Source organism: Giraffa tippelskirchi, chromosome 9 (assembly GCF_054371585.1).
Source record: "Giraffa tippelskirchi isolate mGirTip1 chromosome 9, T2T-mGirTip1v1.2.pri, whole genome shotgun sequence".
NCBI lineage: Eukaryota > Metazoa > Chordata > Mammalia > Artiodactyla > Giraffidae > Giraffa > Giraffa tippelskirchi.
In genome coordinates this window covers 152,333,413-152,354,039 of record NC_137283.1, presented here as the reverse complement: position 1 = coordinate 152,354,039, position 20,627 = coordinate 152,333,413, and the positions used below count along the sequence as shown (strand labels likewise).

Below are 20,627 nucleotides of genomic sequence, written 5' to 3'. Positions count from 1 at the left end.
GATTAACACGGATAAGTGACATATAAAGGGTAGGAAATAAGTTTTTTCAGTCATCAACATGATTTTCATCCTTTATCAGTTCAAGAAAGAATTACTGAAGAGTAAATGATGCAAGTAAATAACACACTTAAACTACTAAGCATTCAATAAAAGACAGCGAGTAGCTGTGCAGCAGTAGCAGCAGCAGCGCTGAAAGCTGGTGGGGAGATGCCCTCTTGCTTTCTTTGCAACTCTGGAGATTGCAAGTGGGTGCCTAGAAATGCAGAAGAGACCGAAGACCAGCTTCTCCCTGAAATCAGAAGTTCACTGTCCGCTCTGAAAGCCCTCTGCCTTCTCTGACCGCAGTGGTAAACCTACTTTTGCATCTTGCTTCCAGGGACAGATGCTGAAATTCAGCAGCATGGTCCCAGATTTAGACCGTCTGAATGAGCTTGGATACAGGCTGCCCCTGAATGATAAAGAAATCAAAAGGATGCAGAATCTGAATCGTCACTGGTCTCTGATCTCCTCCCAGACTACAGAAAGATTCAGGTAGCGTAACCCAGAGATGTTTTGGTCACTCTGAAATATCTGTAGAGATAAGTTCATGATTTGTGTATATTTATACATTCTAGGTCTTTCCAGTGATACCAAATTTGAACTAAAAGTGGGCAACTCAAATTGTGATACGGTTTCCCATGTTGAATGTACTGAATAATGTTTTAATCAAAAAATAAAGCTTTTATATAAGAATATGTGAAACCTATATAATTTTATCATTAAAACATTTTTCTTTAATTTTATTTTTTAAAACACTTTACTACCTAATGTGAGAGCTTTGTAGAGGTCAAATTAGAATTGGAGGCAGAGAATATTCAATCTAGCTTTATGTGCTAAAGGCATAAGAAAAAAGCAGCAACATCGTCATTCTTTTTCTTTCGTTCTGTCAGTAAGTTACAGTCATTTTTGCTACAACATCAGACTTTCTTGGAAAAATGTGAAACATGGATGCAATTCCTAGTTCAAACGGAACAGAAGTTAGCAGTGGAGATTTCAGGCAATTATCAGCATCTTTTGGAGCAGCAGAGAGCGCATGAGGTAAGTTATGCCGGTACAGTTTTGGCTGACAAAATAGTGTTAGGCCTTTGGAAGATGCTGCAAAATGCCATGTGGAAGAAAGTCCTGTACTGTGTGCTGAGTCTGCTCGAATGCGTGCATTGTTTTTGTCTTCTTTTTTAAGCTTGAAATTTTGATATCTTAATCACAAAAACGTGGTTGGTTATAAGCATGGGACAGGCTTCAATACCTTGCAAGGTATCATGTCAGAATTATGGTAAGATAATTTCCAAGTTGAGTTACAGATTACAATAATATTGCCAAGGCTAGTTGCTTAGAGATTACACTTTGACCAAAGATCTTTAATAAATTAAAATTATGAGTTCTTTAAAAAGCACATTCATATTTTATACTAGAAAATCAAGCTACCAAACATCTACCAGTGTACTTCCTGATCAAATTGCATTATAATTGTTTCTCAAGAAACATCTAGAGAGAATTAGATACAGAAAGCAAATTAATCAATTTGCTTTTAGTCTCTATTTTGCTGTTTACATGTGTTACTAAGTTGTTCCATGTGTTTATGAAATACACACAAATGGAGATCCAGGATTCCTAAGGCAGAGAAAAGCTAAAAGCTGGAAACTTGCTAATGAGAATGGAGCTTTCGGAGGGGGTTGTGAAAATAGTCTAAAATTTATTGTGGTGATGGTTGTATAACTGTAAATATAAGAAAAATTGTTATACACTTTAATCAGGTGAATTATATGATATAGAATTCTGTCTCAATAAACCTGTTTAAAAAACAGTGAAAATTTGAAAGCCTTTTAGTGGTGAAACAATTTTATTAACTAAGCTAAATTGAAAAACAGTGACTTTATAAAAAATGGTGGATTTTTTTCCATTCTTCAACTTTTTAAAAGGTTTTAAAACTATTCTGTCTAAAAATGGACCGTATTCTGCATATAAAATAAACCAGAATACAAATTATGTATTAACTAACTTTATTGGGTGATTTTGAAAGAAAGAAGGGAAACATAATTATACTTTTAGTCACTTAGTCTTAGTAAACAAAAACTAAACTGTACTTTAAGTTTATCTTAATGGATAGTTTTAAAAATGTTCTTACATTGCAGGATTTTTTATATTAATATAGCCTGTTTCATCTGGAAGTGTTTTTCATAGTCTTGCTTAAACCAGAATTTTTGTAAAGTTTTTGGAGAACTGGTCACTAAAATTAGGAACTCTAAATTATCCTTTTCTTTTTTTTTTAAATAACAGTTGTTTCAAGCAGAGATGTTCAGCCGTCAGCAGATTTTACACTCGATCATTTTTGATGGACAGCATCTTCTAGAGCAAGGTCAAGTTGATGACAGGTAGGATCTTTGATATTTTATCATGAAGAAAAGTTCCAGTAAATTAGTCATTTTCTTTGAGCAGATTAGAGAGCGTATGCCTAAAGCAAGTGTCCCGCAAAGGACACTTTACCCTCAGTAATTGGAGGAAGGACTTGTCTGAACCTCTGAAATGACTGAGTATTGAATCCTTTTAGAGAACCTCTGTTGTATTATATGAAGGACGTAGAGTAATTGGAAATCACCTAGCGAACCTTTGCTAGTCGTCTGTAGGAGACTGGAATTAAAATAGATCAGAATAAATCATGTCAATGATGTATCAACAGATGCTGGTAATATTCTCATATAGTTGCAGAAATCTTATTCCTCAGAGGAGCACAGAGATCACTAGACCATCTCTCTTACTTACAAATGAAAAATTGAGGCCCAGAAACATGACCTCATTTGACCAAGGTCACATAACTAAGTAGCAACAGAATCAAGCCTAGCCCTCGTGTACCTGGTTTTTAGTCAGGAGCAGCCAGGTTTCCCTTACCATGATTTGGAAATTGTTTGCTACCTTAAGTCAGATTACACTCAGTCTGAAACCCTGCTTTCTACTTAGCAAAGTCTCTCTGTATTAAAAATGCAGAGGTAAAATCTAGCCCCCTGTTAGATTTATGGCATGTGAATTGGCAGCTTCGTCCTATGTTACCTTTCCTAGGAACGATATTTACTCTACCCCATCGACTTTCTACGGTGATATTTGGAATATAAACCTCATTTCTTTTATCACATTTGTATATCTTTTTCATGATTAGGACCAGTAGTTGTCATTATAATTAACTTCGTTCCGCCCCCCCCAAATAGAAAATAAGTCATTATTTTGATTAAGAGTGTGTTGTGTTTTTTTTTCATGTTTTGGAACCAATTTTAGTCTTAAGCGGATATTTCTTTGGAAGTACATGAAAGATTTTCATGGTTAAACTTGGAACAACAAAATGTGATGCCATTTTATTCTATTCTCAGGAAGCCAAACGTAAATGGGAGCTTAACTGAGAATTTAAGGCCTTTAGAATAAGACATATTCAAATGCAATTAACTTATCTTTTGCTTTATCCTCCCTTCTCTGTAACAATATTATAAAAGCTCACATCATTAAGGAAAATAAAATTTAAAATTCATGTGCAAGCCAACATCTATTAAATTTATGTTAGCAGGGAAAAACACCAAGGAGATGAAAATAGGAGGATTGGACCCAAGGATAATTTTGAAAGTTGCTAGTGAAAAAAAAAATTCAGATGAGAGCATGTTGACAAGTAGGGAGGTCCTAGATTACGAATGTATTGTGTTTTAAAGGTTTGTTTATGCATTTTGTTTTTGAGAGTTCACGTTCAGCACTGAGCCCAGCGCCGTGTTTTGAGTAGTTTCTCATGCTGTCAGATAGTTCCGGACGGCTCAGTTCTACAAAGTGAAGGTGAAGGCTCCAGAGAGACCCTGAATGCTAGCTGATAGGGAAGCAATATGTATGGTACTCTTCATTTTTACAGAACATCCTCAAGTCCTGGAGTTAGATGCTGTCAGAGATGACGGATGCTTGCACCTTTTAAGGAAGTGTCATGAACCTAATTCATCATATTTGACCTTACAGATATGTCCACCTATTCTGACACACTCACTATTTGCAAACACTGATAGTTTGACTGTGATTACTTTTTTAATTCATCATATTTAGTTCTATTGCAAGTAAATTATAAACATCAGAATTTTCTTTCAAAAATAGAAGCACTTAGTAACACAGTTGGTTATAAAATCGAAGTTTTTAGTGTGTGTGTTAGTTGCTCAGTCATGTCCAATTCTTTGTGACTCCATGGACTATAGCCCTCCAGGCTCCTCTGTCCATGGAGTTCTCCAGGCAAGAATACTGGAGTGAGTAGCCATTCCTTTTTCCAGGGGATCATCCCTACCCAGAAATGGAACCCATGTTTCTTAAGTCTCCTGCATTGGCTGGCAGGTTCTTTACTGTCTGAGCCACTAGGGAAACCCAAGTTTATAGTAGCCCTAGGTAATATATCAAGAATATAGGAGTCCAGAATAGTAAATCTAATTCAGAACCCATCCTCAAGAGGAAAGAAAAGCAAAATGAGTAAAAGAGAGAAAGAGCAAGTAATGTTACACTTTAGTACTAAAATGTGTGACTAGCACTATAATCTACAAAGAAACCCAGTCTATTTGATACTGGACAAACCAGTTCTAGAGCCACAGTTGGATGCTAAAGAAAACATAATTAAAAAAAAAAGAAAACTACCAACATTTTTTAAAGTTAGGAAACAGAGAGGTAGGAAGAACCAACTAAAAGTTCTGAGATTAGTCAGCCTGAAATTGAGAAAGCTTAAATAAAATTTAATGTCTCTAAGTATATGGACAATCTTTATTCAAACATGATGACTAGATAGTTTACATTTTTCTAAGAACTAAGAACGGGCAAAGTCGGCTTAAAATGTAGAAGGGATGTTTTAGAATGTGAAATAATTTGCTAAAGATTAGGGCTGTCTTTTGTGAAGGAATAGTGAGAGTTTATGGAGTATAGTTTTTTAAGTATTTTTAAACAACATAATTTTATTTAAGTGGTTTATGATTCTAGCTAAAATAACCCAGTTTTGTTCATGCAAAGTGGTTTATAATTGTAGCTGGAGACAGAGGTTGTAAATAAGCTGGTCTCCTCACTCTCTCCTGCTGTGGCATACATAAGATGCCGTCATGTGCTGCATACGTTGTGATGAGCGTGTCCAGGGGGGTCATTCTCATTGAAGCTGCTGCCTTATGTTCTGTCCCCTCTCATGCACTCAGAGTGAATGACAGTGACCTTACAGACATGTCCACCTATTCTGACACACTCACTGTTTGCAAATACTGATAAAGTGAAAGTGAAATCGCTCAGTCGTGTCCGACTCTTTGCGACCCCATGGACTGTAGCCTACCAGGCTCCTCCGTCCATAGGATTTTCCAGGAAAGAATACTGGAGTAGGTAGCCATTTCCTTCTCCAAGAGATCTTCCCAACCCAGGGATTGAACCTGGGTCTCCCTCATTGTAGGCAGACACTTTACCATCTGAGCCACCAGGGAAGTCCTGGTGGACTGATAGTTTAACTGTTTATTCATTTTTTAAATTACACTCAATAGACCTGATAATAGATCATAGCATGATATATGAACACCTCTATCGTAGATAGGGCTTCCTTGGTGGCTCAGATGGTAAAGAATCTGCCTTCCTTGCAAGAGACCCAGGTTTGATTCCTGAGTCGGGAAGATCCCCTGGAGAAGGGAATGGATACCCACTCCAGTATTCTTGCCTGGAGAATTCCATGGACAGAGGAGCCTGGCTGGTTGTAGTCCACGTGGTCGCAAAGAGTTGGACACGATTGAGCAGCTAACACTTTCACAACACTTTCATCAGGATAACGATGGTTTTCCTTATGTAATTATTTCTTCACTAGGGATGAGTTCAACCTGAAATTGACCCTTCTCAGTAATCAGTGGCAGGGGGTGATCCGCCGGGCCCAGCAGAGGCGGGGCATCATCGACAGCCAGATCCGCCAGTGGCAGCGCTACAGGGAGATGGCAGAAAAGCTCCGTAAATGGCTGGTGGAGGTGTCCTGTCTGCCCGAGAGTGGTCTGGGGGGTGTCCGCATACCACTGCAGCAAGCAAGGGCCCTCTTTGACCAAGGGCAGGTAAGGTGCATGCAAAGCAGGCTGTTTTTAAACCTCTCCTGCGTGTTCAGTGCATGCTTTACCCTAACCCTGGTTCTTCAGGATTCTAGAGTGACGCTGGAATGATGACAAGCATTGTTCTCAAATGTCCACAGAAATATACAAAATGATCCATTACAGAGTCCATATTTAACAGTGAAAGTCCCAGCTTCTTCAAAGACTCCCTGCGCTTCACCCCCAAAGCTCTCTCAGCAGCTCAGTGAGTCCCAGTGTGAATGGAAATGCAATGGCAAGGACAGGAAAACCTCGCATTGATAATACATATTTTACTTGTGAGCTGTTTAAACATGAAACTTAAATATTCCAGCAAAGGTGAAAGGGTCAGTCCTGGGTGGGCTGTTTGTCCATTCCCCTTATTTTTCACCACCTGGGAGTTCAGGACTCCAGCCTCTTAAATAGAGACCTCCTCATCCCCTCGTCGGTCCCTCCCACTGTATTTCATGGGCTCCTCTTTCTTAAAGGTCATTCTCTGCTTCCTGTCTCCTCCTCGCTTCTCTGGGAAACCTCATCTCTACAATGGCTTCTGCTATGCCCTAACAGCAGAGAAGGGTCACTTTGGATCTTCCGGTCACACTCACTTCCTGAGCCTCCAACTCATGTATCCAGCTGCCTTTTAGCTTTATCTGCATCACAAACAAAATATACTTGGTCGGTTCCAGTTGCACCTGTGATCCCTGAACCAACCATTCTCCGTCAGTCCATTCCATATGCCCAACTCACGGAAATGTCATCACTGCTCTATATCCATCAGCAACCCTAGAGTCCTTCTAGAGCTCTACTCTCTTTTTTCTCTCGCTTCTTGCATCTTACATCCCTCAAGTCTTCATCCCCACTGCCACTGCCTTAGATTAGGTGGTCATGATTTCTTCCCTAGATAGGCAAGCGCTTCCTAGCCTATCTTTGTGGTTATTGTGTAGTCGATAAATCATGTCTGACTCACTCTTTTGCGACTCCATGTACTGTGGTTCACCAGGCTCCTCTGTCCATAGACTTCTCTAGGCAAGAATACTGGAGTGGATTGCCATTTCCTTCTCCACGGGATCTTCCTGACCCAGGGATTGAACCCGCATCTCCTGCATTGGCAGGCACTTTCTTCACCACTGAGCCACCAGAGAAACCCTAACGTGTCTTGGGGTATCCCATATATGACCTTCTTCCACTCCATTTTCTACCTGATCGCTTAATACTCTTCCATGAATCTCAGTCACTTTTACTATAAAAATCAGTCTCCTCTTCAAGGTCTAGTCTTGCCTCATCTTACAACACTCACTTATAGGCATCCTACATTCTAGCCACTGACAACTGAGTCCAGTGTCCTGAACTCCTCATAATTTTTCCCGTCGAGCGAGTTTGCCTGTCCTCGTTTCTCTATGCAGAAGGTGTTCTCTCCCTGACTCCCGGCCCTCATCACACCAGATCCTTCTTCATCTGTTTGTATCCCTGTGTCTTTCAAGACTCATGAAGCTTTTGCCTCTTGAAGAAGCCTCGCTGTGCCCTCCAAGTGGGTCAGACGTCCCTCTGTGTCTCTTTGCATCAGCCTCACAGAGAAGTGTTCCTGTTGCATCATGACTGTGTTTAAAAGTTGGCAACAGAAACTAAGCCCTGTCTGTGGAATTCTCATTTATTTATACGTTGCTTCACTCGGGCCCAAAGTATAGGGTCAGTAGAGCTTTGGGGGAAAAAGAAGGCATGTTATGCATGCAGAAATTTAGGATTGTTTAAAAACACTTATAACGGGGATATGGTGAAGAGAAGAAGGAGAAAGTCAAAGATCTCCGGTTCCTTTCAGTTCAAAGAAAAAGTGTTCCTGCGGCAACAAGGCAGCTACATCCTCACCGTGGAGGCTGGCAAGCAGCTTCTGCTTTCGGCCGACAGCGGGGCTGAGGCCGCCCTGCAGGCCGAACTCGCTGAGATCCAGGAGAAATGGAAGTCAGCAAGCGTGTGTCTGGAGGAGCAGAAGAAAAAACTGGCCGACTTGCTGCAGGTAAGTTCAGCTCTCCCCTCCTATGGGCCTCATGTAGTTTAAAATGCCCTCGTAACAGTTGTTCTGCTTCCTCAATATCGTTATCCTGTGAATCAAATAATGCTGATCATTACATCAGACCTTGCAGTATTTTGATCCCCTATGCCTCATTTAAGACTTTGTCTTGTCTTGCCTGAACTGGAAAAGTTTCCCAATCTTCAGCAGTTTGTCTTTCAGGAAAATCCCCCAACAAAGTAGTTTTAAATCTAATAAGAACGTCCAAGTGATGAACTCTTGATTCATGATCAGTGCTAAGCCAGAAGCCATGAGATGACTGTATAAATCCAGACAAGAATGCAAAGAGCAGATTCCACTCCCTAATCTAAGACTCTAAAGTGGTTTTCAAGATTGATATCTCTTCTTTTATAGCAGGGGAAAAACTAACCAAGAAGACACTCTTGATTTGATCTTAGCTTATCCAAGCAAGTTGCTATAAGATAAAATCTCCAAGAGGTATATTAAGCCTGTAGCTGGATACAGACAACATGCTGATCATACAGAAAGTTTAGGGAAATGTAGATTTATCAGACCTCCCACAATGTGCTTTTCTCCCTCACTTTCCAATTCTTTGCATAAGACACAATTAAATCAGCAGTTGAATGAAGGTATGGGGCCCTAAACTCAGATAAACCCAAGTTAAAACCATAAGAAATGAAGTAACCTGGCAAACTCAGCCTATCAAAGCCTCAGTTTCCTAATCTATAGAGTGGGTATGATCACATCTCTTTCATAAGACATTGTGAAGATTTAACGAAATAATGAAAGTGATTTATGTATCAAAATACTTGGTACATAATGAGTACTCAACAAATTATGGTAATTATTGTTGATATTATTAACATTTTGAAACCAAACATGACTAAATACCAAAGTTTTATATATGTTGATAATTACCAACACTTTAATAAGGTCATTTATTAAATTTGGCCTGTCTGTTTTTGGATCAAAGGTAACAATAATAAAGTTAATAAAACACGTTTTGCTTTTTTTCTCTGAATACTGAATGTTTGCACACTCATTTTTTTTCCTACTAAATTTTATTGAATAATATATTACCTTCTGTGCAGGAAGCAATGAATCAAAAATGCCACCCAACATATGTTAGAGAATCATTATTTGCACAAAGCACAATTCATCAGTAATACAATATGCCTAATTCTTTTTTCTTCTTTTTTGGCTTTCAGGAAAGGATTAAAAACATTGTAAATCATTCTGCAGAGAGCATGTTAATCATGTATTTTTTTCTTTATTTGTGATTGGCTTTTGGACACATTTCTAAGACTTCCTAAGATGAGATGGCTGAGTCATTTCATTTGCTTTCCTTGTCTGTCTTGTTCGTTGGCGTATAAAATATCCTCTTTGATAAATGTTTGCAGACCATAACATTTAGTTATTTCCTTATAATTCATTTAGTAAAACTCTTGGTTATAGCTTTAGAATCTAATCCATCCTTGGAAAGGGGAATCCTTATTCTCTTGTTAAAGTTGTATTTTTTTTTCTTTGGATCATACATTAGATCCTATTTGCCTAAGAAAGAATTTATGGAGCTAAATTCTAATGTTTATACAGTCTCATTTTACTGTATCTTTTCACCATAGCTATGTTGCTTACCTATTTTCACTTTTAATTGAATGCTGAGTAAATATGCCAAAAATACAGTCATCATAATTCTATGCCCTGTATGTTTACCACCTTCACTATTACCTCTTAATTCCATTATGAAGAATAAAAATTGACCTTTTGTCTTTTTAGATCAGTGAACATTTCTTGCCCACATGTTGAGAGATTTCAGTGTGTGAGATGATTTAATTGAGAATATTGTTCAGCTTAAGCAGAAAAAGGATCTGTTATCTGCCCTAACTGTGCTTAGCATTGATGAACTAAGCATAGCCTGGGAACACCAAGATATTTTAATAAAGGGGAATTGGAACAATTCTGTCCAAAACAGACAGCTGGGACTTTTGGTTTTTGTTTTTGTTCTTTCTGGTGAATGAGAAGAAGGAATGTGGTTATGTACTCTAGGAAGTTCCCTGAAGGAATTTTTTTAAAAAATGAAAAGTTTGGGCCAAACTGTCAGTTCATTTAGAACCAAAAGACATTATGAGCAAGGAGGTAAGGTGGCCATTATGTCTCAAAGAAGACAGTTGAAATAGCAACTGTGTGTTGCTATAGTGAAAATAAGCCATCAGGAGAAAAAATAGAAAGAACTCAGACAGGAAAACACTGGTAATGAAATATAGTCAAAAGGATAATGTGAAGAGTAATATAGCAGGATTTGGCACCAGGCTGACGACGAAAAACAACTCAAGTTGTCTCTGGAGCTCAGTAATTTAAGTTGTGGGAGGGAGAGGGGAGGCCAGGAGTGTGGAGTATCAGACAAACTGAAGGAGATTTGTTGAGTTGAATTTAAGTGACACAGAGACCCCGAATGTGGGCTATTTGTAGATAGGGTGCTTAAAGAATCAGATCTCGATTATGGTTGCTCTCTCTTTTTTTTTTTCTTTTACTCTCTTTTTTTAATTACCCAAGAAGTCATGTGTCTGAAAAAAAATTCAGGTAAGAACATAGAGAGTAAAAAAATGAAATTTCCCTTACACGACACCACCACTCAAATCCAAATCCTAGTATCTTTCCTAGAGGTAACCTTTGTTACCTTTGGTGTGTAATGTTCTAAAACACAACCACGGCGTGTATGCTTTCTTTTGTCAGCACCTAGAGATCTACCACATTCTTTACCACCATGCTCTTACCTCTTTTTTTTTTTTAATTAATTAATTTATTTGGTTGCTCTGGGTCTTAGTTGCTAGATCTTCAATCTTTGTTGCAGCATGCAGATCTTTAGCTGTGGCATACAGGATCTAGTTCCTGACCAGGAATCAAACCTGGGCCCCCTGCATTGAAACCATAGAGTCTTATCCCCTAGACCACCAGGGAAGTCCCAATACTCTACCTCTTTACCTGTTACATTTTCCTTCAGAGTACTAATCAGTACTGACATATAAGATGTACATTTAAAATTTTTTAATTGTCTCTCTTCCTCTACTTTTTTTTGCTTTAGTTCATACTGTTTATGTATTGAATTGAATCAGAGCCAGGTTTATATTACTTTTACATTTCATATCACTTCTCTTACCTAATATGTATTTTTACCCTGAAAGAGATTCCATATGCTCTTTTCTATCCCTTATAGTGTGTTGAGATAATGGAGACATGAGTGTAGTTACGGGTGGACTTAGGAGAGAGGCAAAGTAGTGTGTTTATACTCTTACCTCTGCAGACAGATTTGAATGCAGAAAACATTTCTGAAAACTCATAATATTCTGGGCATTGTCCTTGACGTCTTGACACCAATCGTTTCCTTGCATTCTCCCACAATTTTTGAGAGTTTGTGTTATTTCGGTTTTCATAAGGAACACTGAGTCACAGCACCTCACCTGCTTGAAGTCACGCAGACAATGAGAAAAGTTTAGAACTCAGCTCTTCTGCTGCTGACTCCCATGGCTATGGATGTGGACGCCTTCACAGTACTCATCAGTGTAACTTTAATCCACTCTCTGGGAGTTGAGAAGAGAGTTTTCTAACTTCCTATTCCTTAAAATTTCTTTCTCTGCCCATTCTAGGACTGGGAAAAATGTGAGAACGGAATAGCTGATTCTCTGGAGAAACTACGAACTTTCAAAAAGAGGCTTTCCCAGCCTCTCCCAGATCATCACGAAGAGCTCCATGCAGAGCAGATGTGTTGCAAGGTAAACCACTGGACTAAGCTTTTAACTGTCACCTACCTGTGCTTCTGGGCTTCCCTGGTGGCTCAGATGTTAAAGCATCTGCCTGCAATGCAGGAGACCTGGGTTTGATCCCTGGGTCGGGAAGATCCCCTGGAGAAGCAAATGGCTACCCACTCCAGTATTCTTGCCTTGAGAATTCCATGGACAGAGCCTGGTGAGCCATGATCCATGGGGTCACAAAGAGTTAGACACAACTGAGTGACTAACACTTCCACTTTCTTGTGCTTCTAGTGTGATGCCTTTGAAAGCATAATTCAGTTGAGCTCCTGTAATTGTCTGCATGTAGGTACAAGTTTCTGGTATCTTGCATTAGGACAGGCAACCGTGGTGAAACTTGCTTATTGATTTATTGCAGTTGGTGAAATTATAGACTAGTTTATGAATTACCATGAGTGAGTCAATGAAAATGTAAAACACAACATTAAAAGACATTTAAAACCTAGGTTAAGGGCAATAAAGACAGTCCTTCTAAACCGTCCACACTGGACAGTCATTCAGCAGAAGAGTCTAGTTCACATATAGAAGAGTGAGGCTTGGCAACATGGAAATTCTGTAGACCATGGTCCTTGGAGAAACACAACCTGCCCTCTAGGCTCTTTTCTATAAGAAAAACAGGAACTATAAGTAGCTGATTTCACTTACTGCATTGAGACACACAGGCCTTTGTATCTTCAGGGCCCTGTCAATTTAAAGATTATGATCAACACCTCAAATGGCACTTGGACGCCAATCAGTAGCTAATGCCGACTGCTGCCTGCACGGGATGTTCACTGAGACTGACATGATTTAGTGTGTGTAGGATTTGTTCCATTCACTCCCGTATAGCCAAGTCAAGTGCCAATACAGCACTTCTCTGCTAAGCAATATGCAGATCAAAACAAAGTTATCTTTAAAGATGTTTTTTCCGTCCAGTGAAACATATCCTCAGGTCCTCCAAGTCATTTGTAAATTACTGCACTGGAGTGACTTCGTTTAAAACTTCACACAGACATAAATGATTTGGATTTTGGTCAGAAGTTCTCTGCTTCACTTTGTCTAAGAAGTCATAAGCCTTTAAGAAAGGTTAATTTTAAAAAAAAATTGTTTATTTATTTGGCTGCACCAGATCTTAGTTGCAGCACATGGGATCTCTAGTTGAGGCATGTAGAATCTAGTTTCCTGAGCAGGGATTGAACCCAGGTCCCCTGCATTGGGAGCTCAGAGTCTTAGCCACTGGACCACCTGGGAAGTCCCAAGAAAGATTAATTTTTTAAGAAGTCCAGAAATCCTTAAAAAAGTAGATATAAGAATTTTTCTTCAACTTTAAAATGTCAGGATGATCTTTGAAACTGAGAAGAGGCAGATTTAGGAAAAACAAAGGTAGTATACTTTATGTCATAGATGATAAGGGAGTGAAATATTATCTAGAGATGTAAAGTCAGTAGTATGCAAAGATTAAAAAAAAATTAAGTCTGTGACTGTAAATCTATGACAAACGATTAAAGAAAACTTTCAACAGGCAGGAATGGGCATTTAGCGGGCTCCTGTGTGCTCATGACTGACCAGCATTATCTCAGCTGGCATGAACGCAAGCTCCTGAGGACAGTCTGTTATTTCCCTTCTACGGATGTGGAAAATGAAGCAGCTAGAAGTTTAATAACTTTTCAAAGTTCGTAATTATCAGAGTTTCCTGAATCCAAAAGCTATACGTTTATCACACAAACATCTAAAATGGAGTCCGTGAGTCTATAATAGTTGGTCCCTGGTGGTGGTGTTTCTTTTTTAAATCCATACACCAAATCTGATATTTGAGTTTGAGGTGGAGTTGAAAATTGGTATAAAAAGAAGAAAATCTTTACATTGATATGGCAGTTTAATATGACTACAGATATAGACAAAAATGCTGCATATTTAATACTCCCGGATGGTTTGGTCTTTCAGCCAAACACTGTTACCATAGGACCTCGTGTCCCAAAATACACAACAGTTACAAACACGCCCTGCTATTAAGTTTGGAGATTAGAAGGATGCATTTCGGTCCAGCTTTCTGCCTCTCTTTCCCCCAAACCACCTTAGCAGCAAAACAAAGCAATTACCTAGAAAATTCTGGCTAAAACCTAGTTTGCTTAAATTGCCTGAGAAGTTAACCTCAGACTACCGTTAATTGCCTTTGCCTTTGGAGACTTGTCTCCTGTTTGATGAGACAAAAGAGAAGGTAAAAGCCATGTGAAACACTCTGTTCGTGAACAAAATTAGCTGGAATCTAAAAACATCAACAGCTGGCAAAAAGCAAGACCTATACAAATTGTAAAACTAGTCATCTGTTCAATGCATTGCAAAAACTGTTGAAAAAACATTCAAATATTGTTATATGGATTTTTTTTTCCTGAAATCATTCCCCAAAAGGACAAAATACATATTTTACCAATAACTTAAAGATATCTCTTCTGCAGTAAACATATTCAGTCCATTATTTTAAATCAAGTAATACCAGCAGCACATCTTTTTAGCTACAGTGTATCAATAAGTCTCTAGCAATTGATAGTGTTTGAAGATGAGAGTTAAATCTAGTAGTTTGGATTTTTAAAAAGTATTTAACAAACATGATCGGTCACTTGAGACAAAGGTAAAGGATTTTATGAAGCTGATTTAAAAGTAAGTAAGATCAATGTGATGATGAAACTTGAACTAGAAAAGACAATCAGGAGTGGTCAGTGAAGTGGAAAATAGATCTTTATTTCCAGTTAGGAAAGATTCTGCAAGCAACCTGGTACTATATCAGAAGAACCTGGCAAATTATCAGATTATGTAGGAAGCAAATAAAGTGTTGAGTTGGCCAAAAAGTTTATTCAGGTTTTTTCATAACATCTGATGGAAAAACCTGAATGAACTTTTTGACCAGCCCAATAGATACCACTTTGAATGTTCAAATAGAATGGAATGGAAAGGTAATGACATCAAGTGCCAATGACAAGTCACTGTAGTTGTGTCCAACTCTTTGAGACCCCATGTACTGTAGCCTGCCAGACTCCTCTGTCCATGCGATTCTCCAGGCAAGAATAGAGGGTTGACATGCCCTACTCCAGGGAATCTTTCTGACCCAGGGATCAAACACAAGCTTCATGTCTGCTGCATTCCCAGGTGCCACCTGGAAGCCCAAAGACCTCAAGAGGGGATTTCAAATACACTTGAGAAATTGGTGATGATAGATGCCCATGGGTATTCAAGTTTTGTGCTTTTCTTTTTTAAAAAAAAATCTAGGAATTGGAAAACGCAGTTGGGAGCTGGACAGATGACTTGGCACAGCTGACACTGCTGAAGAAGGCTCTCTGTGCCTACATCAGTGCAGATGACATCTCCATCCTTAACGAACGCATGGAGCTTCTGCAGAGGCAGTGGGAAGAGCTATGCCACCAGGTGAGACAAACTCTAGACACTCAGCATCTGCTCATAAAGTCTGAGAACTAGAAGATGATTTGAAATGTCTGTGGCTGTGTCCACATTTGGACCTGTCCCATTTGGATAGAGGAAAACTCTGGGCTTATTATGACAATGCTTCAAATTTAGACGATTATATCGTAACACTCTATTTTAAATGCATCCAAACTGGATTCTCTTGCTCTTTCTTTTACTGGCTGTCAAAATATTTTTAAAAGGAAGTACAGTTATGTGGTTCATAGATGTGGTTTTGCTAGGTAGATATTGGTGGTCTCTTTCATCTTAAAGCAGGAAAAAAAGCATGGTTTTATTTGCAGTTTTAGCTGATGCTATGAGTGGTTTGTATGTGTATGCATGCTCAGTCACTTAAGTTGTGTCCAACTCTTTGCAACCCCATGGATCGTAGCCCACCAGGCTCCTCTGTCCATGGGATTTTCCTGGCAAGAATATTAGAGTGGGTTCCCATGCCCTCCTCCAGGCAATATTCCTGACCCGGAAATCAAACCCATATCTCCTGCATACAGGAAGGGTTTTTACTGCTGAGCCACTGGGGAAGCTCGGTTTTGTACATTTAACATTTCTTATTGCTCTTGATTTATGATAGTTGTTTCCTCATAATTCATGGTTATATGACATTTTTAGCCATACTTGGCTCATTTAGTAAGTGCATTCGAAGTGCGTGCAGGGTAAGTCACTTCAGTTGTGTCCAAATCTTTGCAACCCTATGGACTGTAGCTCACCAGGCTCCTCTGTCCATGGAGTTCTCCAGGCAAGAACACTGGAGTGGGCTGCCATGCCCTCCTCCAGGGAATCTTCCTGACCAAGGGATCAAACCTGCATGTTCTACACCTTCTGCATTGGCAAGCGGGTTCTTTCCCACTAGTGCCCCTGGGAAGCCCACATTCTATGTGCACAATACCTTAAAAGAGATCCCAGATTGGGTTTTGATTTGGAAAAGAAAGAGAAAGATTGCTGGAGTGACAAGGAGTGGACACTCAAGGCAAATAGGAATAATAGGGCCCATAAATGAAGAATGGCTCTGATTTATGGCCTTGAGATCATACGTTTCAGGAAGCAGGAACCAAATCTATAGGGTTCCTTACTGCACCTTCATTGCCTTGCCTGGCACATAGTAGGTTGTGATGCATATTTGTTAAATGAATCAGTCACATTAATTATTGTGAATTTCACAAGCTATAGTAGATGTCCCTACTGTGTAGTTTACCATTGAGCTGAGACTAAAATCCGTTAAAAAGAACTTACACAGTGAAGAGGAAAACCAGGTATAAGTAAAACAATATACAAAAATGTAAGCAAGCTAAGGACATTGTGGATTGCAGAAAATAAAGGAAGTGCTTATTGAACTGGATAAATCTTGAATTGAGCGCTGAGATCAGAGTGGAAAAGACGGCTTGGTGTAGGGGGGAAAAGTGGATGTGTTAGACAAAGTTGCAGCTTGAAAAAGGTGCAGGAATAGAGCAGAGAGAGAACCTGGCTGGAGAAAAGTAGCTGTTGGAAGGATGAACTGGAGAAAACTCTGGGGCACACTTGGCAAATGCATGTGTGTGTGTGTGTGTATGTGTGCTTTTAAAGGAAAGAATTGTGAGAGATGATTTTCATTAAGCATGTTAATGATTTGCATTCAGAATTCACTTAGCCACTTTTCCCAAGGTTGTACATTCTCAGTGAACCCAGTGAGAAACTTAAATGGAGTGTGTTGATATTCATCACACTTAATTTTTTTCTGAGTCTTCAATCCAGAATCTATACCATCTAGTAAATTAGTGTATACTTTTTAATGTCAAGATTTTATCATAGCATATATAAATAAAAGATATTTGGTGGATATAGTCATTCGAGAATGATCACAACAATGTTAAGTTACCCTTGTGAGCTTTGTTCATCCGTTTTACTTAAAACTGAGAAAAGTCTAGCACTGCTTGCTGACTCAGTACTTTTTAGTAGATCATGTGAACTAAATTAAACTAGATCCATTTCTCTAGCTAATTGAGGTCTGTGAAGTTTTCAGAGAGATAACACTTTAAATACTGGCTCCCATCACCTTCCCAAAGCTACCATGAAATTCTCTACCCCAAGATCTTGCTCAGGCCATTCTTCTTGCCTAAACTTCCTGCCTAGACTATTCATTTCTTCTTTTTTGATTTTCAAATCTATCCTCTTCTCTTGAATTCCAACACTCAGCCATTGTTCGAGATGCTCAGACCTCTCTGTTTTCCTGTTCCTCCTAACTCCCGACTACCTTTTGGTCTATGCCATCATGGGAGAGTACATTATTCCTTTGTTCCTCCCTTCTTCGCCTTCTTTTTATGCTTGTGACTTGATTTGAAGACTCTGAAGCTCTTGAGGAGAAACCTTTTCTTTGTATCTCCAGTACCTAGAACAGCTGAGTATTCATTTATACTGTTGATTATCAAGATAGGACTTTAGGACATGTGTTTTATTTCTTACGTTCCTCTAAATGTAAAATAATGACAAGGTTTCTGAATACTTTGGAGGTTGAGAAGATTATGAGTATGTAATACTTTTTGGCTTAGGAAGACTAGTACTACATAAGAAAACCATCATGTATAGAGGATGCTCACTTTCAGTTACAAGCTGAACAAGTTCCAGGGATTTAATGTCCAGGATGGGGACTATAGTCAACAGACCAGATTATATACTTTAAAGTTGCTAACAGAGTATATCTTAAGTGTTCTCACCATACATCAAATAATGGTAATTATGTGAAGTGCTAGAGGTGCTGATTAACCTTGTGGTAATCATTTCACAGTATATATGAGTATCAAATCATCACATTGTACATCTTAAATTTACACAGTGTCCGGAGAAGGCAATGGCAACCCACTCCAGTACTCTTGCCTGGAAAATCCCATGGACGGAGGAGCCTGGTAGGCTGCAGTCCATGGGGTCACTCAGAGTCAGACACGACTGAAGCGACTTAGCAGCAGCAGCAGCATATGTCATCTATATCTCACTAAAGCTGCTGCTGCTAAGTCGCTTCAGTCGTGTCCGACTCTGTGCAACCCCATAGACAGCAGCCTACCAGGCTCCCCCGTCCCTGGGATTCTCCAGGCAAGAACACTGGAGTGGGTTGCCATTTCATTCTCCAATGCATGAAAGATACATTGAAAGTGAAATCACTCAGTCGTGTCCGACTCTTAGCGATCCCATGGACTGCAGCCTACCAGGCTCCTCCGTCCATGGGATTTTCCAGGCGAGAGTACTGGAGTGGGTTGCCATTGCCTTCTGCATCTCACTAAAGCTAGAAAAGGAAAAAAGTTATGTTGTAAAATTTCTCAGCAGACTTATATGTAGCCAGGCAACAGTCTGTTTAGAAATACATTTTGAAAGCACCTGTTGATCTTATAACATTCTGTGAAGAGATTAATACCTTGCACCTGTGAGTAGACTAAGACAAGTAAAAACAAAAAGAGGAAACGGTGTTTCTAGAAACCTTCTATATTGAGTGTCTCAAGGCCTGAAGCTGAAGCATACCCATCTCACATTGCTTCAGTCTTAAGATTCCCTTGTAGCTCAGTTGGTAAAGAGTCTGCCTGCAATGCAGGAGACCCAGGTTTGATTCCTGGGTTGGGAAGATCCTCTGGAGAAGGAAATGGCAACCCACTCCAGTATTCTTGCCTGGAGAATCCCATGGACAGAGGAACCTGGCAGCCTAGAGTCTATGGGGTTGCAAGAGTCGGACACGACTGAGTGGCTAAGCACAGCACACAGACAATTAAATCAGCAAGAGTTTAGTCATGTGTATTCATACCAAAATTGCCAGGATATAACCGGAAGGAGAAGTATAGACCAGTTACTACTTCTTGAGTTAGTATTTCCGGAGAACTTCTGTCAAGCATGAAACCACAAAAGGAAATGAGCTTGTGCCTATGTCTCATTTTAAAAAGTTAAAAACTTCAGTGAAACAAGGCATAATCCCCTTGTTAAAGACCAAGTAGTGTGTTCCTATTCCAATGAACGCAACTGGTGAGAAGTACGAACTGACTGGGGCTCCCGAGGAGGAGGAAAGGGCCGCCCTGTGCGTGAACACTGCAGATTTCAGGTAACGGGAAGGCGTCCTGCCTTCAAGTAGAATCCCCGAAAGGATTGTTGTACCTGTGGACAGTCATGGCTTCTCTTTGCTTTCATTCCTGCTTTGGTTTGTAGAGCTGTGTGTAATTCCAGCTGAGATATAAATATATCATCATTGTAATTGCTCGGTGTTCTTTCAGATTGTCATGGTAAAAATATTTGAAGCAAAAGAGGATGTGTTTCCTGTTCAGCTGCCTCACATTCTGGGGTTTTAGCTGGTGTTTGTCAGCTGTTGGCAGTGCAAAGTGTTAAAACCCTTGAGAAAACATAAATATGTGCTAAACTGATAAATAAATTGAGGGCTTCCACTGAACTCAAAGAACACACCAAAAGGAAAATGCCCTCCCCATTATTAATTTAAATCTTTTGTAAAGCTTTTGGCACCAGTTTGTAACCACTGTTTATGGGCTACTTGTTCCTTCTTTCAACTGCTATTCTGCGTAAGCAAGTAAAATGAAAATAACACATGCATGGTGTGTGAAAAAGACTAGAAATGTGTATTCAAGCTGCTTCATGAATACATGAGTGTCAAAGAGAAAAAAGTATTAAAAATGCAAATTTTGTATATAGTTGTACTAGTCTACCAACAGTAATAGTAGTTAAGTAGACTTAACTTTTGTTGGGCTTCCCTCATGGCCCAGGTGGTAAAGTATCCACCTGCAATGCAGGAGATACAGGAGACTTGGGTTTGATCCCAGGATTAGGAAGATCCCCCAGAGGAGGGCACAGTAACCCACTCCAGTATCCTTGCTCGGAAAATCTCATGGACAGAGGAGCCTGGTGGTCTATGATCCATGGTGTTGCAAAGAATCGGACACGACTGAAGTGACTGAGCATTTAACTTTTGTTAGTTCTTTAGGATGTACTGGTCACTTTCTTGAATTATTTTCTTGTTTGAAGAATATGTTCTATTATGAGCCTAAAGCGTTTCAGTGCATAAGACATTTCATATAGCAGACACATGTTTACTGCAAACCATAAATGTTTGTTTAATGAAATTTGGGACAAATGGAAAATTAATTTACAAACAATGAAAATAAAGCTTAAGAAAGAGGAGTAATCTTGCCCTGGTCATAATCAGTAGTAAGGGATAGAGATTGTTTTTGAATCTCATCTGCCTCCGGTATTTGATCACAACATTATATTGCA

At 39.3% G+C, this 20,627-nt stretch overlaps 1 protein-coding gene across 2 annotated transcripts in view; it reads left to right on the top strand.

The window, feature by feature from the left end:
- SYNE1 (spectrin repeat containing nuclear envelope protein 1) overlaps positions 1-20,627 on the top strand; it is a 471,658-nt gene that overhangs the window by 377,766 nt on the left and 73,265 nt on the right. For both annotated transcript variants that reach the window (XM_081530296.1, XM_081530297.1), the window contains 7 exons: positions 377-531; positions 930-1,077; positions 2,317-2,411; positions 5,867-6,101; positions 7,930-8,124; positions 11,784-11,909; positions 15,189-15,344. In XM_081530296.1, coding sequence (XP_081386422.1) covers positions 377-531; positions 930-1,077; positions 2,317-2,411; positions 5,867-6,101; positions 7,930-8,124; positions 11,784-11,909; positions 15,189-15,344 — 1,110 coding nt within the window. The remainder of the gene's footprint in view (positions 1-376; positions 532-929; positions 1,078-2,316; positions 2,412-5,866; positions 6,102-7,929; positions 8,125-11,783; positions 11,910-15,188; positions 15,345-20,627) is intronic.